The sequence below is a fragment of the Neomonachus schauinslandi genome, chromosome X, assembly GCF_002201575.2.
Source record: "Neomonachus schauinslandi chromosome X, ASM220157v2, whole genome shotgun sequence".
Taxonomy (NCBI): Eukaryota; Metazoa; Chordata; class Mammalia; order Carnivora; family Phocidae; genus Neomonachus; species Neomonachus schauinslandi.
In genome coordinates, this window is record NC_058419.1 from 55,526,166 (window position 1) to 55,537,947 (window position 11,782).

At 37.0% G+C, this 11,782-nt stretch overlaps 1 protein-coding gene across 1 annotated transcript in view; it reads right to left on the reverse strand.

Moving 5' to 3' along the window:
• DACH2 (dachshund family transcription factor 2) overlaps window positions 1-11,782 on the reverse strand; it is a 990,389-nt gene that overhangs the window by 280,113 nt on the left and 698,494 nt on the right. Inside the window, exon 4 of the mRNA XM_021683434.2 lies at window positions 8,736-8,867. Within this exon, the coding sequence (XP_021539109.2) occupies window positions 8,736-8,867 (132 nt within the window). The remainder of the gene's footprint in view (window positions 1-8,735; window positions 8,868-11,782) is intronic.

Consider the following 11,782-nt stretch of genomic DNA (forward strand, 5'->3'; position numbering starts at 1 on the left):
CTTTTATCAATCCCAGTGAGTATCCTTATGATTGTTGCTTTAAATTCTCCATCAGGCATGTTACTTATATCTCTTTCACTTAGATCTCTTGTTTCATTTGGGATGAATTCCTCCATCTTGGCATTTTGTCTAAGTTTCTGTCTTCTTCTGTGTGTTAGAAAAGCCCATTATGTGTCTTTTTTGTGAGAGTAATATCTTTATGAAAAAGAGGTCATATAGTTTCCAGGGCTTGGTGTTTCGGGAATTGTGTTTGTTATGTGTTGCATGTACACTGTTGTTGTGTTTTGGCTGTTCTATCCTTCAGGACAGTTGTTTCAGAGTTTCTCATTTACTGAAGTAGGCAGTGTTTGATCCTTGGCTATAATGTGGAGACTTTTTAATTAAGTATGCTCTTGTCTGCTTGTGGAATGAGAACTGATACTACTTTCACTAGAACTGAAGTCCTGCAGAACTCTCTGGTCAGGAGACATGGTGTAGGCAGGGGTTTCTGCTGGATTTTTGGTGACAGGACCTACTGCACTGGGAATGAAGCAGTCTTGACTGGGAAAGGCAGTCCAGCCAGAGCGCAGGGGTGTGGTACTTAAGCAAGTTAGGCAACCATTGAGGGTGCTACATTGGTTCTGTAGGTGGTTCCTGCTTTATGCTAGGGGCAGGGGAGAGAAATGATACTGGCCAGCTCCTTTGTCCCTAGAGAGACTTCTGGAATGCTTCCTCTCAGGGATGCACTCCAACAGAGAGAATAGTCTCCCCAGTATGTGCCCCAGGCATACTTCAGATAACTGTTTCCATGGCTTCTGCACCCAGGTTATTTGCCTGCTTTCTCTCTAGGAGTAGGGCAATACCCTCAGGGCTCTATCCCAGATATGTTCTCTGATGTTTAAAACTCCAGTCTTTAAGCCCTGTGGGTTGCAAGAACTCACAAAAATCAGCCCCTCTTGTCTTCCCAGCCAATGGCTTTGGGAAAATGTTCTCCTTGTGTGTTCTCCTGTGTGCTCCTCTATCTCTCACCCTTCTCTGTGACCATGGCTCCCACCCCTCCTCAGCACCTGCTATCTGTTTCCTCCCTAAACTATGTCTCTGCACTTCCTACTTTCTTCAATGTGTCTTCTTCGCTCCCTTTAGATTTTGAGTTTATTCTGTCAGTCTTCAGGTTAATTTCTGGGGTATTTAGAATGATTTGATAGTTATCTTATTGTATTTGATAGTTATCTTATTGACAAGATGAGCTTAGGTTCCTCCTACTCCTCCACTATTTTCTCTCTTCCCTCTTCTTATGATTATTAGTTTAAATTCTCTATCAGACATATTACTTATCTCAATTTCACTTAGGGATCTTGCTGCGGTTTTGTCCTGTTCTGTCATTTGGGAAATATTCCTCTGTCTCCTCATTTTGTCTATTTCTCTGTGTGTCTGTTTCTCTGAGTTAGGAAAATTCAACTATATCTTCTGCTATTGAAAGTAGTGGATAGGATTTACACTTTTAATGAGGTGGTGCTGGTCCTTTGCCAGAAAGGGTATGTCTCTGGTGTGGATACCAGGGCCAGCCTGGTCTGCTCTGCAAAGTGTACACAGATGGAGCTCACTGTGCCAGCTAGTTTTGTGCACTGGTCCTCTTCCACAGGGTACTCACAGCTGCTGTGTATGTTCACTGGGGCCAGCTGGGGCCACTCAGGCAGGGCACACAGTGTCCACACATTTTGTGCACCTGTCATCTTCCATAGACAATGCACAACTGCTGCAGAGCCTGGGGCAGCTGAAGGATGCTCTGCAAATTGAGTGTGGATGGGCTGCACAATGCCTGTAAGTTTTGTACACCAGTCTTGTTCCATAATGATCATGCCACCACTATCAAGACCTGGGTTAGCTGGGGTCTGATTCACAAAATTCATGAGTGGGGCTCACAATTTTAACAAGTTGTGGCATCATCAGCAGATGGTGACTGGCCACTGCCGGGGGCCTGAGGCCCCACAAAGCATACATTTGGGAGATGTGGTGTTGGCAATGTTTGTACAGGTCTTCTGGGGGAGGGACCCATAGCACTGGTACTGAGTCAGGCCCCGGTTGGGGGTGTGGTGAAGTGTAACTAAGTTACAATGTGACTGCTTATGCGGTGCTAGTTCCCACAGGTGGCAGTGTGTATATGCTGGGGGTAGGGGAGGGAAATGGAGCCTGCCAACTCCTTTGTTCCTGCAAGAGTCTCCCAATGCAAACTGTCAATTTAGGACCATGCTCTGATATTAGTAAATATCTGTCCCATATATTCTAGGTGTTTTTCAAATTACTACTTCTATGCTGTATCTCATAGGCAGTTTTTTGTGCTGTCTCTTTAGAGGCAGGAACTCAGTTTCCTCTGGCTCTCCCAGAGCCGAGCCTATTAATTTTTAATATTCCAGGCTTTAATTCCTGCTGCCATAGGAACTCATGAAATTCAGCCCCTCTGGTTTTTAGAGCCAATGCTTATGGGGATTTTCCTCCTTGTGTGAGCTCCCTAGTGTGAGGGTCTGTGTCTCTCCCCTCTCTGAATCCATGGCTCCTCCCAGAAATTGCCCACAAGTTCATTTAGTTCCCGACTGTGTCTCCACTCTTCCTACCCTCTTTGATGTGACCTCTTCTCTCCATTTGGTTGTAGAGTTTGTTCTGCCAGTCTTCATGTTGTTCTCTGGGTTATTTACACTGATCTGGGTATTGTCTAGTTGTATTCATGGGACAAGGTAAGCTTAGGGTCCTCCTGCTCCACCATTTTCCCCAGAAGTCTATATGTTCTACTTCTGTCAAAAATGTTGTTGGCATTTTGATAGGGTTTGCATTAAATGTGTAGATTGCCTTTGGTAGTATGGACATTTTAACAGTATTGGTTCTTGCTATCCATGAGCATGAAATATCTTTCCATTTGCTTGTGTTATCTTCAATATCTTTCATTAATGTTTTCTAGTTTTTGGAGTACAGATCTTTCACCTAAGAAGGTTAAGTTTATCCCCAGATATTTTATTATTTTTGGTGCAATTTTATATGGGATTATTTCTTAATTTATCTTTTTACTATTTCATTATTAATGTATAGAAATGCAACAGAACTCTATTATTGTGTATTGCAACTTTACTGAATTCATTTATATGTTCTAGTAGTTTTTTTGTTTTTGTTAAGTGGAATCGTTAGGGTTTTCTATATATGGTGTCGTGTCATCTGCAAAAAATCGTGTCATCTGTCACGTGAAAGTTTTATTTATTCCTTACCAATTTGGATGCCTTTTATTTCTTTTTCTTGTTTGATTGCTGGGGCTAAGACTTACAGTACTATATTGAATAAAAACGGAGAGTGGACATCCTTGTCTTGTCCCTGATCTTAGAGGAAAAGCTCTGTTTTTCACCATTGAGTAAGGTGTTAGCTGTGGGTTTTCATATATGGCCTTTATTATGTTGAGATGTGTTCTCTTTAAACCTATTTTGTTGAGGGTCTATACAATGAATGGATATTGTACTCTGTCAAATGCTTTTTGTGCATCTATTGAAATGGTCATATGTGGTTTTTTTTAAAGATTTTATTTATTTATTTGAGAGAGAGAATGAGATAGAGAGAGAGCATGAGAGGGGGGAGGGTCAGAAGGAGAAGCAGACTCCCTGCTGAGCAGGGAGCCTGATGCGGGACTCGATCCCAGGACTCCAGGATCATGACCTGAGCCGAAGGCAGTCGCTTAACCAACTGAGCCACCCAGGCGCCCAATCATATGGTTTTTATCCTTTCTTTTGTTAATATGATGTATCACATTGGTTGATTTATTTATATTGAACCACCCTTGCTTCCCTAGAATAAATTCCCACGTGACGGGATTTTTTTTTAATCCTTTAAGCCACTTGGTGCATTTTAATTGGTTAGTTTAATCCATTTACATTTAAGTAATTAATAACTAATGAGTTATTCTTGCCATATTGTTAATACTTTTTTCGTTTAAACTTGCTTTGTCATTCTTTGCTATTTTTTTTTAAGATTTTATTTATTTATTTGACAGAGAGAGACACAGCGAGAGAGGGAACACAAGCAGGGGCAGAGGGAGAAGCAGGCTTCCTGCAGAGCAGGGAGCCGGATGTGGGGCTCAATCCCAGGACCCTGAGATCGTGACCTGAGCTGAAGGCAGACACTTAATGACTGAGCCACCCAGGAGCCCCTGTCATTCTTTGCTATTGATGCCTTCCTTTGTTATTTGCTGAGTTGTTTTGATAGTGATTTGCTTTGATTCTTTTCTCTTTATCTTTTTTATATCTATTATAGCTTTCTACTTTCTGCTTAACATGGACTTGTATACAATACATACTTAAAATTTTTATTTTATTTTTATTTCATTTATTTAATTTTTTTTAGAGAGAGAAGCAGACTCCCTGATGAGCAGGGACCCTGATGCAGGACCCTCTGATCATGACCTGAGCTGAAGGCAGGTCCTTAACTGACTGAGCGACCCAGAGGGCCCCTGCAATGATGCTGTTTCTAAACAAGTTTACATTCTGAGGTGTTGGGGTTTAGGATTTCAATATATCTTTTTAAGAGACACAATTCAACCCATAAGAAAAAGTGAGTTAAAAACAATCATAGATGCTCAATGCTGGACCCAGACTCAGTTGGTCCCTTCCTTCCTGAGTTGCTCTCTCACTACCTGGGTTGATTGGTCTCTCACATTACTTACGGAGCTCTCTAGTGTTTAGCAACTACTCAATTGCCTTGCACTTCAATAAAATTTTTATTTTAACTAGATTATAATTTAACTTCTTTTTTTTATGTTCAGTTAGCCAGCATATAGTACATCATTAGTTTTTGATGTAGTGTTCAACTAATGAATTGTTGAACAATTTAACTTCTATTGCATACAAAACTCTCCACTTCTACTTTCCCACACACCCTTTTTGTTTTTGTAGTCAGAAACTGCTTCCTTTTATATTGTGTATTCATTTAACAAATTTTTATCTTTTGATTTTTATATTAGAGTTAAAAATTATTTATGCACCATTACAGTGTTACATTAATCTGTATTTATCTGTACATTTACCTTTACTAGTGATATTTATGCATTCCTATGATTTAACACTGCTGTTTTTATTGTGTTTTCATTTTATTTTAAGAACCCCTTTAAGCATGTGTTGTAAGGGAATTCTAATGGTGATGAACTCCTTCAGATTTTGTTTATCTGGGAAAAATTTTATTTCTTCTTTTATATTTTCAAAATATATTTTTTCCAGTTATTGTATTTTTGGTGTGAAGTTTCTTTCTTTTAGTACTTTAAATATATCATCCCATTCTCTTCTGGACTGCAAAATTTCTGCTAAGAAATCTGCTTATAGTCTTACGGTAGTTTCTTCATATGTAACAAATTGATTTTTTCCTTGATACTTTCAAATTATCTCTCTGTCCTTGATCTCTGACAATTTGATTATAATGTATCTCAGTGTAGTCTTCTTTGGATTGATCATATTTGAGAATTATTGAGCTTCATTAACCTGGATGTCAATTTCCCTCCCTAGATTTGGAAATTTTTCAGTAATTATTTCTTTAAATAAGCTCATTTTTCCCCTTTCTCTCTTTTTTCTCCCCATGGAACTCCCATAATGCATATATCAGTGCAAGGGAAACAATACATCTTGATATTCTGTAAATCCTGTAGGCTTACTTTCCTCTATTTCATTTTTTTCCTGTATCTCCTGTGACTGGAAATTTTCAAATGACCTATCTTCAAGTTCGCAGTTTCTTCTCCTGATTGATTGTGTCTGATACTGAAGTTTCTACTGTATTTTCTGTTTCTTTCATTGTATTCTTCAACTCCAGAATTTCTGCCACATTCTCTTATTGACTTCTCTTTGTTTAACTCATATTGTTTTCCTGATTTCCTTGAGTTATTGTGTTCTCTTATAATTCATTCAGCTTTCTTAAAACAATTATTATATAATTGTATAATTATTATTTGACTTCTCCATTTCTTTGGGGTCGGTTTAGTAAAAAAAAAAAATTGTTCCTTTTGGGTGGTGTTTTATTGATTGTTCATGTTCTATATGACTTTGCATTGCTGTCTGCACATTTGAGGCAGTAGGTACCTCTTTCAGACTTTATGGACTCACTTCAGTAGGGAAATATCTTCACATGCAGGTGGGTTCAAAGATATTGGCTGTGTAGGGTGTGGCAGCTCTGGTTCTAGGAGAGTGCAATGGCAGCTCCAGATCTAGGAATGGGGAAGGCACAGGAGTGTTGACTTTGTACAATTCCATCAGCTGAGATCACCATTGGCAAAGACTGTGAGGTTCTTTGACAGACAAATCTGTGGTTGTCTGTGGTGGCAGTGAGAGCTGCTAGAGTCCTCAGTGGAAAAGACTGCTGAAGTCTACCTGTTCTCCAGTACCCCATGAGAGGAAGTTATGGCCGAGGGGATCACTCCCAATAACACAATCTAGTGTGCATATACACCCATGGCAGCAGTGCTCATTTATAGACTTTGAAAATCTCAGGGACTTCATATAAATATGTATTATTATCATCATCTTTATAATTATTTTTTATATCTGCTTACCTTCATTACATCAAGATAAGGATAGATTGCAATCTGCAAGGTCAAACACAGTGACTACTCTAATTTCATTTCTATAGCACCAAGTATAACATTATATACAAATGGAAACCTAATACTTTATTTTATCACAATGATGGATAGATGGAGTTAGGACAGATTATATTTAGCCAGGAAAATTAACTACTTACTAAGTTAAAAATTACATCATCAGTGCATCTCTCAAAATGTCTTTATTGTCTTGTTATAAAGTAACAACTTAGAAATTTTGTACAGTTTTTTCATAAACTGGTATATCTAAGAAAAACATGACAGAAATTGCTGCTTGAACTCCCATTAATTGTTACTGGTACAAAATATTTTGATATACAAGAGGCTTCCTGTCAAATGATGGTCACTTCTAAGACACTCTAAGAGTTGAAAGCCAGTATGAGGTAAGAGGTGTTAGGACTAGGAAACTGATCATCAGTTTATCAGTGTATCCTCATCATAAAAACAACTTTTATTTGAAGGGTTTGATAAAATAAAATTTCTGCTACACAAGAGCATTAAAGAGGAGAAAGAATGTGAATAAAACAGACTTTGGACTTAACCAGACATGGGATTGAAACATACCTCTGCCACTTACTAGCTTTGGGACTATGAGCAAAGCTGAACCACACTATGCCTCTGTTTCCTTATCTGCAAAATGAAGCATTGAAAATACCTTTTTTTTCTGGAAATTTGGTAAGAATTAAATGGGTTAACAAAGGAGATAGATGAATAAATGCTGCACAACATTGAGATTATAGTTAACAATATTGTATTATACACTTGAAAGTTGCTAAGAGACTAGATCTTACAGGTTCTCACCACAAAAAATAATAATGTGATGTGATGGTGGTGTTAGATAACACTATGGTGGTATCATATTACAATAGATAAGTGTAACAAATCAACACATTATACACTTTAAACTTACACAGTGTTATATGTCAATTATATCTAAATAAAAAAAATGTTTGAAACTAAAGAACAAACATGGGAACTTAGTACATAATAACTGGTAATTGCTTACTGTTGTTATTCTTTGCTTAGTATTAATTTTAGTATTATCTATGTGTTGCTGACAGTTGCTACAAATTCAATAAATGAATACATTTTTTCCATTGATTTGCTGCTGTGAGCACTGGTTGGAGCCCAAATCTTACTCTATAATTCACTGTGAACATTTCAATTTTAGATGAGGAGAGGTATACTGTATTAAAGTCAGAGTATTTTATAATACTGATCTCAGTCAGTTATTTCCCTCTTTAATTACCCCCACTTTTTTTCCCTCTAAAATAAGGTCCCACCATGCTTGAACTTCTAGGAGCCTAAAAGAAGAGAGATAAGACTGTTACCAATCTGCCTATCACATTATATTAAATTCAGCTGCAGAATTAGATCAGAAACTTATGGCTCCTAAGACTATCTTTGGTTGCCCTTTCTTATTTCCCAATAAAATTAAACCTTATTTATTTATTTATTTATTTATTTATTTATTTATTTATACATCCATTAATATATGTTAATATTTATAACCCAAGTTACTTCCAAAAGAGATCTGAGGAGTGGTCTTATGAGCAAAACTAAAGTAAAATTATCAGAGGTAAAGGAGAAAAAACAAGTAGCAAGAAGGTAGGGGATATTCCACTCCACTTCTCTTCCTTTATTCTATCTTTTTTTCCTTTGCTTTCTCCTTGTTTTACCTCTTTTTGTTAGCCCCTGCCAATGACCTGAGTATGCCAGCACCTTACTTAGCTAAGGAGATGGTAGTCCACCTAAAGTGGCTGCAGATGAGCCAAGGTGGATTTTCAGAACTGCCTCTCAGTGGTAGGTTGTTGAGAGAAAGGTGAAGTAAGAAGGGGTGAAACTGAAGGGGACAACCTTTCACAGACAGAAGGTAAAATAGCTAACACTATAAAAATTAGTAATTAATTCCACTACAAAAAGTAATGAAGATAAACTGATTGTTTCCTGAAATGTAATTCTGACTTGTAATGGCTTTATAGTTTCACCGTACTAGTTAGAAGTAATGTTAAGCATCCTTCTGCAATTCCTGCTCAAAATCAAAGTATACAAATTATTCTCTCCCCTCCCCCTCATCCCTCCTCTCTCCAGACTCAGAGTACATTAGTAAGAGTCACTGCCTTATAGTCCTGAAGACACTCACCAGTATTAGAATTAAGATCATCAGGCTCTGATTCAGTCCCATTTTGGCTTCCTTTTCCCTGAAGAGTGTTCATTGCCATAAGCTTCATCTTCTGCAGTTTCATTGCCTCAGCCATTGCTGCAGCTGTTATACCTAAAACCAGAACCATCCCTTTTAAAATGGGGACGATTTCTTAATGTAATTGAAAGCTGGATACATTTCTTTAACAAATCTATGCTGCATAGAACAAACCAAAAGAAAACCTATGTCTAATTTATATATAATATTCTTTAACAAAGTAATTTTCAACTCCTGTTTTTTACTTCATCTTACAATGGACAGTTTAAAAATCTAAAAAAACTCATTAAATGATTGTCAAATTCTATCTAAAATAACATTTTCAGAGGAAGCACTGTGAAATACTTGAAGGAATTACTTTCTAGTGAATGTATTGTTGGGACTTTGCTAAAGGATGAGCTGTCTTCCCTGTCAGAATTTCCTTGGAAGGAAGGGGAAGAGAGGAGGGAAAAAATGATTTCAGATCGTCTTTCTCTATTTTACCTTTCTCATGCTTATACATTGAGGGACCAAATAAATGAAAACATGGCATGTAACCCCTGAAAATATGCCAGCTCCCATAGTATAATTACATTTTTTGTATTAATATAAAATAATGCACCCCAGTGTTTATAGCAGCAATGTCCACAATAACCAAAATATGGAAAAAGTCCAGATGTCCATCAACAGATGAATGAATAAAGAAGGTGTGGTATATATATACAATAGAATATTACTCAGCCATCAAAAAGAATGAGATCTTGTCATTTACAACAATGTGGACAGAACTAGAGGGTACTATGCTAAGTTACATATAACAATGTGGATAGAACTAGAGGGTATTATGCTAAGTGAAATAAATCAGAGAAAGACAAATACCATATAATTTCACCCATATGTGGAATTTAAGAAATAAAACTGATGAACATAGGGGAAGGGAAGGAAAAATAAATTAAGATAAAAAGAGAGAGGCAAACCATAAGAGACTCTTAACTATAGGAAACAAACTGAGATTTGTTGGAGGGGAGGTGGGTGGGGGGATGAGGTATTGGGTGAGAGGCATTAAGGAGGGCATTTGATGTAATGAGCATTGGATGTTATATGCAACTGATGAATCACTAAATTCTAACCCTGAAACCAACAATACACTATATGTTAACTAAATTGAGTTTAAATAAAATATTTAAATAATATATAAGGCAATTACTTTTTTAAAAGTCTGTATAATGGTACAAAGAGGTAGAAATAAAAAACTGAAAGAGAAAATGTGAGTGCTTAAGTTTGAAATTATTTCTCTTAGGAAGTCCATATCAGGCAGTACTATAAAGATACATAAGGAAATGGGTACTAAAAATAGAACAGCAAGCCATATTCCAACAATTCCTTCCAAAATGTCTAATGAATTCACCTTGATTATTTGTATATACTGTCTAAATTCATAGCCATATATTGGTGCACTGATGCCATGGGCAAAAAAGGGGGGAAAAACTGGCAGATTTAAAACACAGTGTTTTAGAATTCAGTGAAATCTATTCTCCCATGCAAATGCAAATCAAGGAAAAGAAGGCACATATTGGTTGTGGCAAACAGAAAATTTAAGTGCCATTATTAGAATAATCTGATTCTAAGGGGTAGGGTGAATTCCTTATTAAAGGTGTAAGGGGAAATGCAGCCTAGAACATGTAATTGTGTATGTTTGAGAGAATCACTAAGGTTCTATTTTGCCACTCTATACACTTTACAAAGCATGGAAAACTCCAAGTGAAGTAAATTTTCACCACATTAGCTTGTCTATTAATCATGGCAAAAAAAGCATCTGAAAGAAATTGCTTTAGTCTCAGAATTGATGATATACATTTTTACATTATATAATATAGATGATCCCAGAAATTTTCTTGCTACACTTAGTTTTACAGAATTCCAGTCCCCCAATGGCCTGTCCAACAACAAACAGTAACTCTGGGCAGAAAATATGATGGCAGTGATTTAAACTAATCAAAGGACCCTGATTAGGACTGCCAGGTCTGAGTGCCTCATAACAAAAAATGTATCAGGAGAAGTTTCAAGAATTTACATCAGCTACTCTGACCAGCAATTCAGAACTGGATCCTGACTATGATAATTACTGAACTAGTAGTTGTTTAATTATTGGAAGTGTGGTAGTGGATTTTGTAATAATATATGGATTTGTACTCTGTGAAAAATAAGTCAACAAAATATCTTATAGACAGGGAATTCCAGAAAAAAAAAAAAAAGTGTCTCATACAATGACACTAAGGCAATTAGTGAGCAAGAGTCCCCTCATATTTTTAATTCATAGAAAAAATAGAAAGTTCCAATATCTATGCATTTTTTCAACCAGATGCTATCTGTACAATATCATTGAAGAAAAAAATCAGTGAGCAAATTCAGAAAGCAATATTAAGGTAGTAAAGAATCAAAATATGAAGCACTACAAAGATATTTAAGAGCTACCTAGTTCAATCTCTTCTTTTTGAAAATGAAGAAATGGTCTCACAGCAAACTGTCATAGGTCAGGTATTTAGAGGAAGATATGAAACAAAATCCAAGTTTTGTGATGGGATCTGGATGTATTTTTTAAAGTACTGAACTAGTTTAAGTAAGAGTTAATGAGGAGAGAGCAGTGTGGAAAGATGACAGAATAAGAGGACCTTGAGCTCACCCCATCCCATATTTACAACTAGATATCATCCATTTCCATGTCAATAAATTGGAGAACAATCCAGAGATTGGCAGGAAACAAACAAACAAAAACCTTCCACAACTAAATATATAAAAGATGCTGCATCTTACAGGTTAAGAAGGTCAGAAAGATAGAGGGAGGGCGCCTGGGTGGCTCAGATGGTTAAGCGTCTGCCTTCGGCTCAGGTCATGATCCCAGGGTCCTGGGATCGAGTCCCGCATCGGGCTCTCTGCTCCTTGGGAGCCTCCTTCTCCCTCTGCCTCTCTCTCTCTGTCTCTCATGAATAAATAAATAAAATCTTTAAAAA